The sequence below is a fragment of the Streptopelia decaocto genome (assembly GCF_964273445.1).
Source record: "Streptopelia decaocto genome assembly, chromosome: 7".
NCBI classification, from domain to species: Eukaryota; Metazoa; Chordata; class Aves; order Columbiformes; family Columbidae; genus Streptopelia; species Streptopelia decaocto.
The window spans coordinates 12,275,630-12,294,927 of NC_138661.1; the positions used below are offsets into that span (position 1 = coordinate 12,275,630).

At 39.5% G+C, this 19,298-nt stretch overlaps 1 protein-coding gene across 1 annotated transcript in view; it reads right to left on the bottom strand.

Annotated features, from left to right (window-relative positions):
• PPP2R5C (protein phosphatase 2 regulatory subunit B'gamma) overlaps nucleotides 1-4,493 on the bottom strand; it is an 84,475-nt gene extending 79,982 nt beyond the window's left edge. Inside the window, exons 1-2 of the mRNA XM_082057955.1 lie at nucleotides 4,359-4,493; nucleotides 2,663-2,728 (exon numbers count right to left, since the gene is read on the bottom strand). Of these exons, the coding sequence (XP_081914081.1) occupies nucleotides 2,663-2,728; nucleotides 4,359-4,385 (93 nt within the window). The 5' untranslated portion in view covers nucleotides 4,386-4,493. The remainder of the gene's footprint in view (nucleotides 1-2,662; nucleotides 2,729-4,358) is intronic.
• Nucleotides 4,494-19,298: the final 14,805 nt, after the last annotated feature.

Genomic DNA, 19,298 nt, shown 5'->3' on the forward strand with positions numbered 1-19,298 from the left:
GGCTCTTTTGGTAATACAACAAGTAACTGAGGCACAGGTAATACAATACAAGAATCATCATCTTGTATTCTTTTCCCTAAACATCTGCTTGGTGGGAATGCTGGAGACAGGAAAACAGGGAAGATGGACCTTGCTTTCAAACAACTACAATGGGGTTCTTTGAAATTTAAATGAAGAGGACTTCAGTAGGTCACCTGTGTGCTGCAGCTACTGCTTAGTACTTCAGTAAATGGTATATGCTTAGGGCCCACGGCTGAAAATTTAAACTGAGACAAGCATCAGGTTAAGTTACTTCCATCCCCTTTTAACATGGGCATCCTGACCAGGCATACCAGGAATCACTTCCATCCCTTTTCAAACCTGCTGTACACTTTCTCTCAACTGAAATCTCATTTCCCTGACTGCAAGACAGGAAAAACACTTTAGCATTTTGTAATATTTTTGTAAATATTAAGATCTGTTGTACTTTTTTATCTATAGAAGTCCAAGGCACCATGAATTCAGCTAAGTGCTATAAAAGTGTCTATAAATAAAATATTTGTGGGATGCTGCTGCTTGTGTTGTCCCTGTTCTTTGAACAGCAGACAGTTCCTAGTCTTTACAATCTGTCATTTGCATTGAATGCACACGCACTAAATGCATTTTGAGAAAAAAACAATGAAATTAACCAGCATATTTCAAAATCTACTCATAGTCTAGAAGATTTATTAAAAGCCATGTTAAAACACACATACAAGGAACTTGACGACCACCTTCTTTAAAGAGAAAACCAAACAACTCTAAAATTGCATTAACAGTGTGTTCCAGAATATTTTATATTTACTAATCTTCACTATGTTAACGAATAGCCTCCTTTCTGCTCATATAAGCACCAGCTAACACACATCATGATTACAGCCAATCACATTAGAATGGAAACTCTTCATTACTATTTGCATGCAATTATTCTATTAATTAAGTCAATGAGTCAAGCACTGAGGTGCACAAGAATGTATGGAGACTAAATAATGCCCACTGGGAATGGCAATCCTATCATGTGTCAATCATATTCCCAATCCCTTTCCCATTCTGCCCCTACTCACATAGGATTAAGTATCACAGTTAAGTAAACTGTACTTTTCATTGCAAATTCTACCTGTGAGAACAACAGAAAAACAAAAATGCGTGAACACTATGACAGAGCCTCCTATTGAGACTTCATCTCTTATATTTTAAGTTAAAAAAAGCTAGATCTACAAACACAGAAAGAAATGAAAAAGAAAATAGTACATACATTTTCAGTTAATATTTAAAGTTCTCCACTAATTAATTATGGGAGCTTTACACTCTATCCTGAAGTATGAAGAATGAATAAGAAAATCAATTCTAGTCTCAGCAGCCTGTTATTCAGGAGAAAATAAGCAGTCAATAAATGTACAGCCAAAATGCTGATAATGATGAGCCTTACAATTGCACAGGAACTAAAATTACAGCCAAGAAGTAATACTCTTTTTAAAGTCACAGCAATATCCTGGAAAGACAGAACATATCACAATAAAGTACATCTATTTAAACCATTACAACATCTACACTGATATGTTTCTTATTTCATTCTCAGAGCTTTCCTAGTAGCTAAGATCTCTCCTAGTAGCTAGGTTCCCGCCACCAAAACTCAATCACTTTTATTTGAATTTACCAAAATACTTCAGTTTGCAAGTCTTAAGATCTTATTAATTTATGACAGTAGTATGCATCTTTCTGCACAACAAACGAGGCCTCATTGAAGTGCATCAGAAAGAGTATACTAAATATACCCACCCACCTAGTCCCAATAGTCATTTCAGGGACGGAAAAATGGTAAAGCCCAATCAGTATTTTGTTCTAAAACATTATCTTTCAGTATCAAGACACATAGTTCACAAGCTTAAAAACATAAGCTTTTCAGTGTAGCATTTTACATTCAGACTGGTATTTTAAAGGAAATTTCAGAATCCACCTCAACAGCGAATTTCCAAATGAAGCAAATCTATTAATTCCAAGTTTCTGGATGAATGTGGGAAAGGGAGTGAACAGTGATTTAACTGACCTCTTACAAGTAACTGCACCTTACGGCTAAGCAAAACAGAGCAATGCAGAAGGGGGTGGGGTGGAAATCAGCATCAACAACAGAATAATCAGTCAGAAATGGAACACTCTATTGTATACCTATAAAAAGAAATCACACAACAAAACAACTGGCAGCCTTTGATTAAGCCCGAGGTCTCCTGACAGTACAACAGGCTACTGACACTTAACTGACAGGTCAACATCGACAGCTTGAGAGAGGATAGCTCTGGGAATTACAGCGAACGATACAAACTAATCATCAACGAGAAGACAAGCCCAAAACCTCGCAATAAGACTAGAAAATAAGATAGATGTACATCTCAAAACCAGAAAGAAAAAGAGATAAATATTTAAGACTGTAGCAAGAAAGCATTTATTTACTCTAAATAAAATTAACTTCGTCAAGAGCACCATTTTTTGCCAAATACCAGGGCAATAGTTCCGCAATCATCTTCCTCACAGCCACCTGTCATGTCAAAATTATAACAATCTAGAAAAACTTAAAACACTCTTCAAGAGTCATGACAAATTTGCCTGAAAAAAAAAAAAAAAGACTACGTATTTTAGTAACATTTACCTCATGTTCTTGGTTATCTTGTCCGTCTTTGCCACTTTTTCCACTCTTGGCTGATTTTGCAGGTTCCTTAGAAAGAAACAGTTTGCAGTCTTAGTTGAAAAGATCTAGATATATTTTCAAGTCAAGAAATTTTATTTTTTTAGGCACTTAATAAGAATATTAAAACTAATGGGGTAAAAATGATACTGTTTTATTGTAAGATGTTAATACTGAACTATCAGTCTCTATGAATCTGCTTTAAACATTTTTCCTCTGCAGAAATGTTTTGGAATTTCAATTATGCCTCAAAATTCACCCATAAGTATATAAAGATAAGCTTTCATACAGGTAAGCATGCAGGGACAAAGAATGAAAGTGATTTGAACCCTGTCTAAGAACTTACCCTTGCTGTCTTTGGCTTTTAGCGTCAGGAATCTCTATATTTAGCATAGCTTTGAAACCAGCACCAGTGCAGTACACATTTTACACTTTAGTATTTTGTCTGGTTTAGAGGCTAGAAAGTCTAATATTAGTAGGCCCACAACACATATTTTTCCCTCCCAGCATTGTATTGAACTTGTATCCTTCACCCATAGCATATTTTTGAGTTTTGTTATTTTCATAAAAGTAAAGTTTGAACGTTTTTTAATATGAAAGCCGGCAAAGGTATTGGGGAAAAAGTTAAACAAACGCCCACAAAACACAACTCCCTACATCTAATTTTAAAAGGATGTTGAAAAACTAAAAGACAAGCAGAAGTCAACCAAACAGAAAAGGTCTAGAGAGATAGCAGCTGGATGAGGCAGGCCGTATATTTCAGTTTCTGACTTCCACTCATATGGCTAACTGCCTACCACAAAAAATAAAGTGCAATCCAGTTAACTTTCTGTGGGATTTAGAAGTTTTCTCTAAACATTCCTTGTGGAAGCTCCTTCCGCGGCTGCCACACAAATCACTCCTGGGAGCACCAGGGGAAACTGATGCAAAGCGGTGCCAAAACCCAATCCTCTCCCATTGTCAGGGAAAGGAGGTGAAAAGACTTCAAGTAGCAATTAGTGCTCCTTGAGTGATTATGGTGATCCCCCTAAGCGCAACTTCAACTGCAGCCAGAGCCACGCAACAGCGAAACTTCCCGGGACGAGGACCGGGCAAGCAGCTGTGAGGACAAACCCCCTCGGTGAAAATCACCCTTTTCGCCCCCCCCAGCCCAAACCACCCGGGCCGGCTCCCAAATAAGAGACCCCACCTGCTCCGCGCTCACCTTCCGCCAGGCACGGCTGAGGACACGTTCCCCATCCCCTCCCTCCCGCACTCCCCCGCACGCCAAACCACGGCCTCCCTCCACCGACTCCCTCCCTCCGGCTGCCCCCAACTCCGCACCCGCCCGCCGTGGGCTCCTCGTCCCGGCTCCGGCGGGCCGGACCCCCGTGGCCCTCCGAGACGACACCGGAACGCGCCCCTCCAGCCGTCACGGCACCCCCCGGACTAGGCCCCACCGGGGGCTGCCCCCTCCCCAGTACCCGGCTCCCAGGGGAAGGCAGAGGGCCGCCCCTCGCCCGGCTCTCCCTGCCTCTCCCCTCGGCGCCGGGCTCCGCTCGCCGCTGCCGCCCCCCCCGCACCCCGCCGCGCTCTGCCCCGGCCCCTCCTCCCCGCGGGGCCTGCGCCCCACAGCCTCCCCGCGGGGCCCGACCACCCCCCCACGACCCCACCGACTCACTTTCTCCTTCTTGTTTTTATTCGGCATGGCCGCTCCACGCGCCGCGGCCGGCGAGGCGCAACCCCCAGCAGCCCCGCTCCGCGCTGCGCCCGCCCCGCGCTGCCGCTCCCCTGTCCTCCGCGGCGGCGGCCTCGGCTCTCCCCCCACCCCCTTCCTCCTCCACCCGCCGCGAGCGGGCCGCTGCCTCCCCATTGGCTGCCCGCGTCACGTGAGCCGCGGCTCCCAGTACGTCACCTCGCAGGCGGGGCTGGCGGCGCCTTCTCGCCCCTCCTGTCAGGCTGTCGAGCGGCTGCCGCGCAGCGCCTGGGGCTGTTCCGGCGCTGCCCGGCTGCGGGGCGGGTCCCGGGGTTCCAGCCACGCCCTGGGGCGGGCCCTGCAGGCTGAGCTGTTCTGCCCCCGCGCCCTAATCTCTGAGCCTCTCTGTGGGGAGGGTAGAGGTGTCTTCGGTGTCCTCAGTGCCCGGGGCTTCCCTCAGGCAGTGGCGCCTCGCGGGAGGTGAGCGGTCCTTGGTTCCGCCCCCCCTCTCTCTAGCCGCCCACCGGAGCCCGCTGTTGAGTGAGGGGATGGGCTCCGTTGCCGGCCTGAGGGGAGCGGCTGGGTGGCTGCCCCGCACCCCGTGTGCGCAGGGAAAGGTGAGGCCGCCCTGAAAGGTCCGGGAGCCTCTCACTGGAGAGCGGCAAATGTTTAAGGAAGAAAAAAAAAACAACTAACCAACCAAACGCTATAGGGCAGATCTGAAGCATGCTGGCCCTCTCATAGAAATCCAGTGTGGTCATCATCACTTTGAGGACTTCTATATATGCTTGCAGTGTATGGATAAGAAAAAGGTGAGCTTTAAATAGTTGCAGCGTGATTTTATCTTTATCCCGTGTTTGTTTTTAAAAGCCCGGGTGCTGATGCGTTTTTGTGATGTGCACCTGTGCCAGAGGTAATTTTTTTTCAAGTAAATCACTCTAATCTCTCAAATCCAGAATGCAAAAATCAGAAAAATTTTCCTAGCAAAAAGAAGAAAGTTGAGTATGCTTCATCTGGAAAATTTACAAACTGTGTTTATCACATGGCCAGATTAAGCCCCAAATTACTGTTAGTTTAGGAAAAAGCACAGAGAATATTAGTACTCAATATAAATACATAAAGCACTTAATTTTTTTGTTGGACATGTGTATTAAATTTTAGTTGTGCTATGCTACAAAAGGATAGAAATATTACACCCTAGTAAATATCAGCATAAAAATGAAATTGATCTTCCTTATGCAACCTGCGAGTATCAAAGCCAGCATTAGCAAGCAGCTGTGTTCTCGTTTTCAGGAACTGGAATTTCTAATAACCACTTGTGTCTGACGTGATGATATCTAACATCAGCTTGCATCTATTATAATTAAACACTTGGCTTTTGCTGTGGTGAAAGAGCAAACAAACTTTCTTTTCCAGGCACTGCAAAGAAGTCTACTGACCATAGAGAGCTGCTTCCTCTTGCTTCGGTCTCCTTCCTTTCCTGCTTCTTAAAAGCTAGAAAACAAATTATGTCTGCCTGTTATCCTTTACCTAATCTTCTCTGGTTTGAGGATTTAGAAATGAGGTGCAGCTATCACTATTTTGCTTCTGTTAAAAGCCAGCAATGAATAAGTTACTACTAATAAATGAGACTTCTGACCAACAGAAAGACATATGTTTCGCATGTACAAAGAGACAGTAAGGGAAAGAAATCTACCTCATCTGTAGTTTGGAGTTTGATCAGTGCATGAAACTGTTTGTACAGCTGAGGGTAAACTCAAGAGCTTCCAGTTCTTTGTTAGGTTTCAGTTTCATAAAAGCTTAAACTACTCTTAATTTCCAAATGTTGTGTTCCTCTCTCCCTCCTCTGCCCTGATGCTGGTACTGTGCAGCTCCTTAAAACAGTTCATGGAATTGACCAGATTGAAAACTCTTGCCCCCAAGTGATGTGTTGTCTGGGGTTTTGTTGCCCTGAACTGGCACACGACCACCTGCTTCTGTAAACGCCAGCACTGGCCAAAGGAAGGGGGTGGAAATATGTGGCGGGGGCGGGATGTGACCTCAACAGCCTAGATTTAGATCAGTTTAAGCAGCTTAATGAGTTTCTCATTGGCTCTTGGCCTCCTTTGTGCTTGCTGGTTCTCACAGTTTTTCCAGATAATGGAAAGACTGTCAGTATCATTGTTACCCAAGTACATCTGAATAGCAGCAGTGAAAATTGTCTGCCCTTATTTTGCTGTTAGTTGGGAAATCTTGAATCAGTACCTCAGGCTAACGCAGGTTCAAAAGATGGCACTGACTCAGTTAACATTTAGGAGGTTTTCTTTGTGACCACAGATGTAGAAACTCTTGTGAAAACTTGACTCCCCCTCACTGCACTTGCAGGGGAAAGAGTCTCTTTCACCAGTAACAGAAAGCAATTGTGTTTTTCAAGGCCTGCTGTATTATATGAAATAAGCAGTGGGTGGAGGTGGTTTATGAGAAAAATAGTTCCATCTGTATGCTCCAGTGTCTTCGTAAAATATGAGAATAAGAGTTACATTTTCATGTGGTTCTAAGATGAAATCTTATTTTTACTACAGTGTTACGTCACTGTGAGCCTAATTATTCTGCCACAGAGTATTATTAACTATGTAAATAAGGTGATGTAATATGAGTATGAATATGACTATATTAATATTTGCATTAACTTCTGAACATGTTTCATGCAAACTAGATGTTTTCAAAAACCAGACCAGATTCAGACTGATTAGGCTATCTCTGTAATTAAAATAGCAAAAGTGAATGCATGTAGCATAGCTAGCAATTTACATTTTTTACTGTATTGATTTAATTGTCTAAACTGGCAAAAGTTAAATCAGCAAGTAGCTTGAAGTCTTGTGTAAAACACCTGGATAATATTTAATAACAGCTTGGAACTGGTCCAAGTGTCCAGTGTACCAATGAAAGGAAAATATTTACACAGTCCTTTCCAACTGTATTGGATATTTTTGGTTTGTTTGTTTGGGTTTTTTTTTTCAACAGCAGTTGATCAGTCATGCTCTAGCTTGAGTTTATTGAACAGATCACTGTCACTGTGATAGGCATAACATCTTCTATCCCCAGTTGTGTGATTTTACTGCTGTCTGTGCACTTTCTCTAGTTTAATTGGGTGACATGCCAGTTCAACTTGCTAAAATGGCAGAAAACTGCCTGAACAGGGAAGGCAGGAGACAATGAGACCTTTTGCCAGCAAACCGTTCATTTAGCTCAACTGAAACTATGCAACTGCACTTGTGGACAAGGTTTGGGAAGCCAGTGAACTGTCATCATTATACATGATTGTCAAACATTGGCAGGCTGTTTCTCAAAACACTTCTTTATTGACTGAAACGGATCTCTTCTGTTTTCTGGCACTCTGTGTCAAACGTAAAGAGAGAATTGAAAACTGAGGCACCACTGGCAGTAAAGAGGCTAAAATAGATGGGTTGAAATCAAAACATTTTTTCCATGCTTGCGTGGGCCAAACTACTAGTTAAGGTAACTTTCCTGTCAGGAGTAGTGAAACTGCCAGGTTATGTCTGAAGGAACTAACTGAGGGAATAAACTACTTCATCAACACCTGCAATAGACTACTTCTGTGCAACCTATCATCAAAAGATGCAAAGCCACTATATTCAACTTCACAAAAAAGCTTAAATATCTTTCAGAAACCTTCTCCATTAGCATGGATTTATTCTGCCTACCCTGGTTTACTTTAGATAATCTTGTGCTGTTCTCAATCTAAATTCTAAGGCTTTAATTCTCTTCAATTCTTTTAACATCCATGAGTGTTGGATGCCCTGCTGTCATGATCTTCTGTGTTGTAAAAGTTACAAAATAATTTGGGTGCCCAGGCCAGAGCTTAAAGGGAACTCCTGGACCTGTTGGAAATGTTGTCATGTTTGGCTGGTTACTGGCATGGTATTAGATGTTTTCAGTAGCTGTTGTCTGTGTTCATTAACACATTGATTCTATATTTCTGTTTGGGCCAATTTGATTTTAAAATGAACAGGAAAAACATAAATAATTAGCATGGAGACCTCACATAGAATCTTACTGAGGGACAGTACTGGTTTTGGCTGGGATCACAGTATCACAGTATCACAGTATGTTTGGGATTGGAAGGGACCTCAAAAGATCATCCAGTCCAATCCCCCTGCTGGAGCAGGAATGCCTAGGTGAGGTCGCACAGGAACATGTCCAGGCGGGTTTTGAATGTCTCCAGAGAAGGAGACTCCACAACTTCCCTGGGCAGCCTGTTCCAGTGCTCTGTCACCCTCACTGAGAAGAAGTTTCTTCTCAAATTTAAGTGGAACCTCTTGTGTTCCAGCTTGATCCCATTACCCCTTGTCCTATCATTGTTTGCCACTGAGAAGAGCCTGGCTCCATCCTCATGGCACTCACCCTTTATATATTTATAAACATTAATAAGGTCCCCCCTTAGTCTCCTCCAAACTAAAGAGACCCAGCTCCCTCAGCCTTTCTTCATAAGGGAGGTGCTCCACTCCCTTAATCATCTTCGTTGCCCTACGCTGGACCCTCTCCAGCAGTTCCCTGTCCTTCTTGAACTCAGGGGCCCAGAACTGGACACAATATTCCAGATGGGGTCTCACCAGGGTGGAGTAGAGGGGAAGGAGGACCTCTCTCGATCTACTAACCACCCCCCTTCTAATACACCCCAGGATGCCATTGGCCTTCCTGGCCACAAGGGCACAGTGCTGGCTCATGGTCATCCTGTTGTCCACCAGGACCCCCAGGTCCCTTTCCCCTACACTGCTCTCTAATATGTAATCTCCCAACCTATACTGGAACCTGGGGTTGTTCCTGCCCAGATGCAGGACTCTACACTTGCCCTTGTTAAATTTCATAGATAGAGTTACATTTCTTCATAGTAACTTGTATGAAGCTAGCTATGTTTTGGATTTGTGATGAAAACAGTGTTAATAATACAAGGATGTTTTCGTTATTGCTGAGCAGTGCTTACATAACCTCAGGGCCTCTTCTGCTGCTCACACCACCCCACTAGTGAGTGGGCTGAGGATGCACAAGTTGGGAGGGGACACAGCTGGAACAGCTGGCACCAGCTGACCAAAGGGCTGTTCTAGCCCCTGTGACGTGCTCAGCAATAAAACTGGATGGAGGGGTGAGGAGGTTGGCTCGGGCTGCTACTGCTTGAGGACTGGCGGGGCATTGTTTGGCTGGTGGTGAGCAGTTGTTTGGGTTTTTTTTGTATCACTTGTTTTTATTTTTTTCTCTCTTTTTTTTTTTTTTAATATTATTTTTATTAAACTGTCTTTGCCTCAATCTATGAAATTTCACACTTTTACCTTGTCCCATCCCACTGGGGTTGTGTGAGTGAGTGGCTGTGTGCTGCTTAGCTGCCTCCTGGGGTTAAACAATGACATGCATTATTACTGAGATTCAATAATATTCTGGGCAAATAATTATAACAAAAGTATCTAATAGTATCTAATTAGAGTTAAAACATTTTGTTTGTGGCAACAGTTTGCACAGGGGCTATTAAGTATTAAAATGACCTACATGTTGGAATTCAAATGATGGCCAAAAAATAGACAGGCTGTTAAGCCAGATGAACTATTTGTCTTATCCAGAACGCCAATTCCTATGAAAAGTGCCTGCTGGTGCCCAAATTCCACAGAGATGGGAATGACAAAAATAGTAACATTAAAACACTTTGTATAAATCACTTGATGTTCTTGTGCCTCAGTGAAGCAAATAAAAAGATCATAAAAGCAAGACTTTGCTGCATGTCATTTAGATGAATCCTTCCAGGGAAATAAACTCGAAGAAAGAAGTGCAATTCTGCTGGTAACATAGATGAAATGAGGATGTCTGCTTTAATGTTTCCACTGTTTTTGTAGTTTTATTTTTATAATTACTTGAGAGATACTTTAAAATATGATATAATAATACGTTTTAAATATATTGGATTAGTTTATTTTTGATCATTCATCTCTTTTCGTGTATTCAAATTGAGTATCATTATGGCATGTTTTGGTGCAATTTTTAGCAGTCATTGTGGATTCCAGGTTTTTGCTGCATTAAGTGCAATGTTCCTATTCATGGACTACCATTCCCTCTTCCTACATGATATCAAAGGGAAGATTAATTTTGTATCAGATGAGTGAGACTAGTAACATAAAGGTGACTGCAGCTAAGACTCCTACATTTTCACTTTTATAATATTTAAGTTGGTATTTATAGAATGAATGAAGAGATCCAATTAATTGTACCTCCTGTTGATGCCATACAAGATTTTATCTTTCAACACTTCATACTTTTTTCTTCTTTTCTTAGGATTTGTCATAGCTGTATATTTTTATCTCAGTGTGGGAAGAGTTGAAAGACATCCTCAGAAGGCATACTCAGGACTTAACCCTGCAAGTACCATAAGTCTGTAGATGCATGAGGGTCTGCTTCTTAGTATGCTCAGAAGTGTCGAGCTTCTCAGATGATGCAGATGCTGGATTTGTGACATGTGCTGGGAGGTATCTCTGCTTCCTGGTCAGAATGTGAGTAGGTCCTGCCATCAACACAGTTTTTGCCCTGCCCTCTTTAATGCAGGCTGCCTGCATCTACACTGTGCAGTATTTAAAGGGATCCTGTAGTGTTTCCACAGCCTTTTTTACACACACAGCACAAATATCACCCTTCTGCTGTGCTCACATCCTGTGATTATGCCTGTTCGTACTGTGTACTTTGAAATGAATAAAGTTTAGTTTTAAGCATTGCTGCCCTACCACATCTCTTTTGGGAGCCAGGGTGGCCTGGCAGTCAAGGTTCCCCATTCTTCAAGGACTGTGGTAGCCTTGTGTCCTGTGCCACACTGACCTCTCAGCACCTTGAAGCCTGTCTTTGCATGTGAGACATCTGAACAATTTTGAAAGGTTCTTTATTAATGAATACCCTTTTTAATTTGTCTGAAATAAAGGGAGAAATGCATGTTGCATACCACTGTAGCATGTTGCCAGAGAGGTGTGTTACAGCAGCATGCCAGGCTTGCTGGGATGAGGTTGGAGGATTGGACCAAGTGAAGGCAGACTTTGTACTCAAACCATTTCCTAGAGCTATCTAGCTGCTGAATGGCTTCTAGGTTTTGTCTGGGAAGAAGCCTTGTTATTTTGCTTCAAAGGGCGTTCCAGGAATAATCAAGCATGTGCACAGAGGGAATGCTAATGAATAGGACTTTGGAGCAAACCGGGTGATGATTCAAACTGATAATATAGGTGCACTCAAATTCTTCTTACATAGTACATTGGGAGCCTTAGTCTGTAATTCAGCTGTAATTCACCAGAAGTCCCATCGTTCTAGATTCAGTTTTTCAACATAAGACTTATAAGAATTTGTCAACTTCAGCAAACCGGATTTTTTTCGCTTAGTCGTATTTTAGAGAATGTCAGTTCCATTTTTACTGAAGGTTTTAAAAAAAAAACAGATACCTTCAACGAATTTAGACTTAGCAATTAAGCACTGGCAAAGTTTATAAGCATTTCGAACTAGAACCTTATAATATGAAGTGTTAGGCAAACTTAACTACAGATTTCCATCTGTATATCATGGTGTGTACTGACTGTCTGTTATGCCTGTACAGACTCTGTCCCAAAGTTAACTTTGTCTGCATCTTATGTTCAGGATTTATTTTAAAAGTTCTGCATGAGTTGTATTTACATTCCTATCAAAATTTCTTGGGCACATTAGGATTTCTTTTGAAGACCAGGCAGGTGAATAAAAGTACTGAGATAGGGAGACAACTGCTAAGAAGTCAAAAAAAGGCCTCTGACACAGATTTTTTGTTTGCATGCTTTCCACAGAAACATCACACATTATACCTGATGCATTCCCTTTGTAAGGAAGTTCAGGGTATTTTTAACTTTATGCTTTTTTTTGCTGTCCACAGTTTTTTCATGTCCATGAAAGTGGCATTTATTGGTGTGAGCAGAGCTGATTAATCACAGCTGTTCTTATAGTTTTTAATTTCCATAGAACAGCTCAAGTCTCCAGCATGTGGTTGTCTGCTTTTGTTGCTATTTTACATGTTTCTTTCCAACCTTATTAGAAGACTCTCTGTTCATATGTTTCTTGGCTGTTTAGAGAAATGTTCCATATATACATTGATTGAAGAATCAATTGCGAGAGTTGTTTTTCCCTTCCTTTCACAGGGGCTGACAAGATAGGCAAAGGGCTGCCCATAAAACTATCTTGTGCTTTTTAATTTATAGAATTTATGCCCAGATTACTACTTCATCTTTGTTTCAGAGAAAGATTTAGCAGGCATTTGAACTAAAATTAACTGCTTTTCAATACAAATTGAAATAGAAATTCCCTGTTATTAGCATATAAAAGCAGCAGATTGGTAGCTGCCTGTCCGTAATTCCCATGGCACTTTAAATTTAAAGCTTCTTTCATATATGTAAAGAGGATAATGGTAATAAGGTAAATCAAGTATGTAAATAAATAAGATATGTAGTATATATAAATGAAGGTTTATTTACATGTATTTACATAGAATCCTACTCCTCACCCCGAGTTAATTGGATTTTTGCAATTTACTTTACTAAGTTGTAGTAGAATTTTCATTCTGCTAAATATATTAAGGCATTTTAATATGTGTCTAAAATGTTAGAAACTAGATGAACTAATAGCTAATCTTTGAAGATTTTTTTTTTCAAATCTACTTGTATTATGGAATCAACCAGAGGTTTTAATTCAAGACTGAAGTATTTTGGCACTGTATATGAAATGCTGGTAAGGAAATGTCATTTTCACAGAAATGTCTGATTTTGCTATGTGCTTCTCTAATGGTATGCTTCATAAATAGTATTATTCAATTAAATGATAAATTAGCTATATGCATAAGTTGTGAGCTTGAAGCCAGAATGAGAGGAAAATGATCAAAAGTTGTACAATTAAGGAGAAAATTTACTATGTATACATTATTTAGGAAACATTTATTTGCAGAAAGGGTTGTTGGGCATTGGAACAGGCTGCCCAGGGAAGTGGTGGAGTCACCTCCCTGGAGGGGTTTAAAAGAGGTGTAGATGAGGCTCTTAGGGACCTGGTTTAGTGCTAGAGTTAGTTTATGGTTGGAATTCATGATCTTAAGAGTCTCTTCCAACTGAAATGATCCTGTGATTTATGAGATGCAAGGGCTCAGGAGTCATTCAGATGAGTGCATTCAAGCTTTGACTGTGCCTTTCCAGGCTGCTCAGGTGTATGTAGGTCCTGCATCATTTGATCTGAAGAGATAAAGTTTATAATTGATAATGTTGACCATTGCGTTCCTGTGCATGCTGTTGGCTGCAGAGGCTGATATACTATATCCAGCTAGCCCAACAGACTGTTGTAGGCTTGAGTGAACCTTTAATATATATGGTACAGCACTTATATTCAAGAGCCTTTTAGCCAACTTTTTGATTATTCTTTAAATGTTACAGAGGAAGTGGATTTTTGAGAGGTAGTAAGTTCAGTTGCTTTGTGTTTGAAAGGTCTTTTTACAGTCTAACATTAATTGCTACTGGTAAACACTGATGGCTAAGAAAAATGACTTAGAAAAAGCCTGGGGGAATGCTCTGTGAGCTCAGCAAAGGACTGGGGTTTGGAAGATCTGGATTCTGTTCTTAATTTGACAATGGATTTGCAGTGTGATTTTGGCAACTTAATCTCTGTGTTTCTGTTTCTTTTTCACATTTTTTGTCTCTCTTGTCTATCTCTACTGCAATTTGTCTCTACAGTGCCTAGAATAAAGGCGGAGGCAATCTTGACTGTGATTCTAATAACAGTGATAACAAATAATATTAAATATAAAGGAAGTTTCAGTCATTCTGTTGAAGTATGATTGTAATAGCTTTGTATAGGTATACAGTGATACAGATTTAAATTACTCATTCAGCCATCTTTAACCTAAAGGATTGAATCCTGTCTGAGAGCTGTCATTAGCATCCGTCTTCATGTTCTCTGCTGAGCTGAGAGAAGTTAGATTTGGAGATAATGTCCATGAATGTCAAGAAGGTAATATAATTGTATTTGTAACAATTCTGACTCAGCTAAATGTCTGCAGCTCTTTTATACATATTATTCTGTTTCATACTTGATACATTTTCAAAAATTTTCTCATTAAAAATACTTTCATATGATGCTGACCTTATGTTTGAAAACAACTGATTAATTATTTCTCAGATGGGTGTTTCCAGGCTTACTCCAAATATACTTTGATGGGATTTTCTTTTCAAAGGAAAAGTGCTTTTACATTGACCAATTTTGCTGTCAGATAACAGGTGATATAGGCAGCTTTTGGGTCTGGTTTGAAACTCTACTAATTTCAGTTGGGTTCTATGAAAAGTAAGTGTGGTTCTGTTCAGTAAACATGAAAACACACTATAATAAATTAAAAGCTCATGGAAACCACCAAACATGGTGAGTTTTACTGAGAACAGTAGCTGTCAGCCTTCTCTAGGCTTCCTGCAAAAGAAAGTTACAACCACTTGATTTTTATCAATTTATTAATGCTTTTTTGACAATACAGGTATTTTGCATCCATACTGTATGTTTGTATTACTACTGGAAACTCTTGTGCCTTGAGCATAAAAAATAACACATCATGTCCTTTGTGCCGAGCTTTGTGAAAGCGATAGTCTGTTTCATTACACTAGGTTTTTCCGTTCATCTTTGGCTGATTTTTTTGAAAACAATACCTGATAGACACTGATGGAACCTGACCATGAAACAAGATAATATGTGCAAAGACCATTGTCCCACTTGGAGCTGGGTTTTAAATGTGTTTTGAAGGGCCGAACCTTTAGGTGTTAAAGGATAATAGTCTTCTGGCCATCTTAACCCTGAACTGAAAACCAGCATGCCAGCTATGTTAACCAGATTGTACCAGAAAAGCTAGACTGAGACTGGTTATTTCATATTAGCTATTGAATACTTGTCAAATAGTAATTTTCAGTTACAATCAACATGAGGCAGATCTGCAGCAGTTACTTTGAGATGTAAAGCTGTGTATCCCGTTACCAGTCACTTGAGCCGTTCAGTGTCCATCTGCTGATCTGAGAAGAAAACATAATTAATAATGTATTCCCTGACTGTACTCTAGCTTTTATGTTGCTATTACTTCTCCCAGCATGAGCTATCTCAGCACTATTTAGCTTCTGAGCTCTAACATCTCCTTAGTAGCCATGGCAAGTTGCTTGGTATTTACTGTTTAAGGGGATAAAAAGAATTAAAACATATGATGTGACATTGAAATTGATTCATGAATATGTGGTTGCTTAGTTTTTACATAAGAATCTATACTATGTTAGTATGTTTTATTACTGCTTTAAAATACTGCTGCAGAAGAGGAAGTCTGCGCAAAAACCAGAAACTTGTATCGTAGTTTATTACAACTAACACAACTACACTAATTTAGTACTTGATAATAAAAATCATGTAATGCTATGAAATGAGTAAGGAAATGTTTTGGAGTTAGGGAGCTGAATGGTGATATAAATTGGGGCAGCTCCATCGAAGTCAGTGGAAATGCCAATGCCAGAAAAAAGGACAAAAATATCTAGAGAATTTTGGTTTGGTTAGTGCTTTAATATTTTTAATTAACGGTTCTATTTCATTAGAACTTAAGCTATTGAAACCCATAACTTATAGCCTTATCATTTTGGAAACTTGTTTTGTTTTTAAATTGCTGAACAAGATGATCTGAGATTCTGTCAGAAAGCCTGCAGCCAAAACAAGACAGTATTGGCTGTTAAGTTCCTAATGACTCTGCAAGTCTTACTGTTTTAAAGTTTGGTGGTTTTTTTTTTGTTGTTTGTTTGTTTGTTTTGTTTTTGGTTTTTTTTGGTGTGTGTGTATATTTATTTATTTATTTATTTATTTATTTTCCCTTAGAATGGCCAGTTTGTGTACAATTATGTGCCTAGGAGAAAATGACATGCATGTGTAATCCTTGACCCAAGATACTTACAAAATAAAAGTTATTTTTAATATGTGGTTTAAAAAAAAAAAATCTGGTAGTATCAGTGGCTGAAATACCCAGAGGCTTGGCTGTTTACCTGTGATACAGAATCTCTGCAGTTTTCATGCCTTTGTGGCTTCAAGATTGCATTACTGCAGTACACAGGGACTGAGGAGCTATAGCTATGGCAACCAATACCTGGTAGGTAACTGACAGCATGAATTACAGGATCTCTAAGGATTTGCTGCAGAGTGGTCTCCCTGCTGGTCTGTTTGCTCATTTTTTTTGACCTTCAAGTCCAGGATCAAGGCCTTTTTTGTTATAGTATTCATCCTTCTGTAAGAAACTCTGCAGAGTTTGCCTAGATAAAAAGGTACAGATGGATCTTAAACTGGCTTAGGAGGGGATTTATTTTGCAGTCATGCTTAATTTAATTCTTCAAGTGAGACAAACTGTGCCTCACTTTTGCTGGTATCAGGATTGCTACATCTGCTGTAGCTCTTACCAACACAACTCACTCATTCAGAAGGGTATTTTTCACAACGCTGACTGACTTAGTGATGTAAGTGAATCCTGAAGTCCAACTCAACCTCAGACATGGCCTTTGTATTAAAGATAAGGGGGGAAATAAGGTGGAATATTAAATGTTCTTGTTTTTGTTCTTTAGGTTATGCAGAGCGTCTGAATTAGGAAAGCCAGTTGCAGCCCTGAGATAAAAAATCCAGATCCTCCATAGTCACTGACAATTGGAGTACACGTTTCATAGCGTATCACAAAAGCCAAGAAGACAGAAAGGTGAAATACAGGAGAAAAGAATTTGGGTTCTTATTTTTCTTAATAGCTCTGCAACTTGCTAATTAAATTTTAAGAAAAATTCAACTCTTATCCCTGGTTAATGTGTGAGTGGTCATGCTCCAGAAACCAAAATTCTGTTTTAGGTCTCCTTACCTAAACAAAAGCTAAAAAAAACCCCAAAAAACTTAGTGCTGGTTAAAAATATTTGTCAATCAGAGTTTAAAATCTCTGACAACTTATTTGGACTTCTTTTTTATGAAAGCTGTTGGCCACTTCTGTGAAGGTCAGCTGCCAACAGTTATCTATTCACAGTAGCTTAATAATGTACATTTAAAAACAAAACTGAAGGTTCCTGGACACTTATGTCTTCAGCCAAGTATGTCATTAGTGTAGATAATAATATTATGTAATAATAATAACAGTGACTTAATTGAGCAATTCAGGGCACATGTTCTGACATTACAACAGCAATTTAATTGCATGTATCCCTTTGTGAGAAAATGAGAACTATAACATCAAACAAGTTTCAGCAGTCAGAGGAAAAATATTATCTGAATGAAGCACTTCATAGTATAGAATATCTGATTTTATGGATTTCTTAAGAGCGTGGAGATCGCATGCAGAATTTTTTTGCTTAAATATCATCAGCAATCAGTAAACTGTAATGCCAGAGTATTAATTGGTACAAAAATCTACCAAAAAGGGAGTAAAATACGTTTACAAAAACAAACACACTAAGATGATTTTGTATCTACAAATGTAAGTCATAAAGATGCAGTTCACAAGGAAAAATCTCTGTAAAATGTTATTGGAGTTTGCAGCATTCAAAATGACTCAGATTCACTTCTACTAGTTCCTTTTTCTAGTGGCTGCTTTTGCTACTGAGAACAAACTTTCAAAAACCATTAGGAGACTTCCCCAAGATTTAGTGTGGCCTAATGTTATTGGATAAGTAAGAAGGGATAAAATGAGTATTTACATGGTGATTTTTGTACAAGAGCATAAACGAAGTGTGCTAAGTGTGTGTTTATAAGTAAAAAAAAAAAAAAAATCCAAGGAAGGTGACAGGTTTTTTCTTAATTATTAATAGCTTTTGTATATGCCTAGTTCAGATCCCTTTTCCTGAAAATGTTGTATTAATGTAACTGATACCATGACTGGACCAGTCTGATGCAATACCATTTTCCCAGTTCATATTGATTTTAGTAAGATTGTAAATTAGTAGAGATTTTTGTCTCGCAACAGTTTAGGATCATAAAAGAGTTATATAGGAAAGGTAGAATATACATGAAGAAAGAATCCAGGATAACCTATTGCTCTTCTAGGTTTGTTTTTGTTTTGTTTTGTTTTTAATTTCCTAAGTAATTTATGACAAGCACGTTTAAATTTGCTTTAAAACCTTTAGTAAAGAAGGTTTATACATATATAGATATTAAAAATATGTATATTTATAAAGAAGCCTTCTTAGTGTGTTTGTTGCTTGGCTTCCTGTCCATTCCTGAATTATCATATATGTTCTAATTCTTCTCAATGTAAAATTTAACTTATATTTCCTGTACTTCTTCCAGTCCTTCTTCTACTGGGTACATTGAGCAGTATATAGTAATATTTTTAGCACTACCTTTCATGTATCCAGAGAATTATCAAGTCTTGTACTCTTTCAGATACTTTACCTTTCTCATAGGTCTCATTTTCTAAGCCACTTTCACTGTTAGTTTTCTTCTCTGGATGGAGCTCTTCTATAGATACTAACAATTGTCAAACATATTAACTTTTTAAATTAAAGCAATACAAAATAAAAGAGTAAATACACACATCAGTTTCAGTATTGTATTAGCAATATAAATTGTATTGTGAACACATGCTGTCTAGTTCTGAACAGTATGACGTTTTGTATGTCAAGCACAGGTCTAAATGAGTTGACTGTGTTCCACTATATCTTTCAGTCACTGAAACTACGTGTGTAAAATATGTTCTGGCTTCTATTGAAGGAGAATATCCACATCATCACCAGACTAAATTTAGATTGTGGTTTTTTTTCAAGAAATTAGAATTCTTCTTCTGAATGTGTAGAAACTTATAGCTGTACTGCATCAGGTAGAGCTATAGGGGATGACTGGGACGTTTTCTTCTTTCCTTTCTTATTCCTGATGACA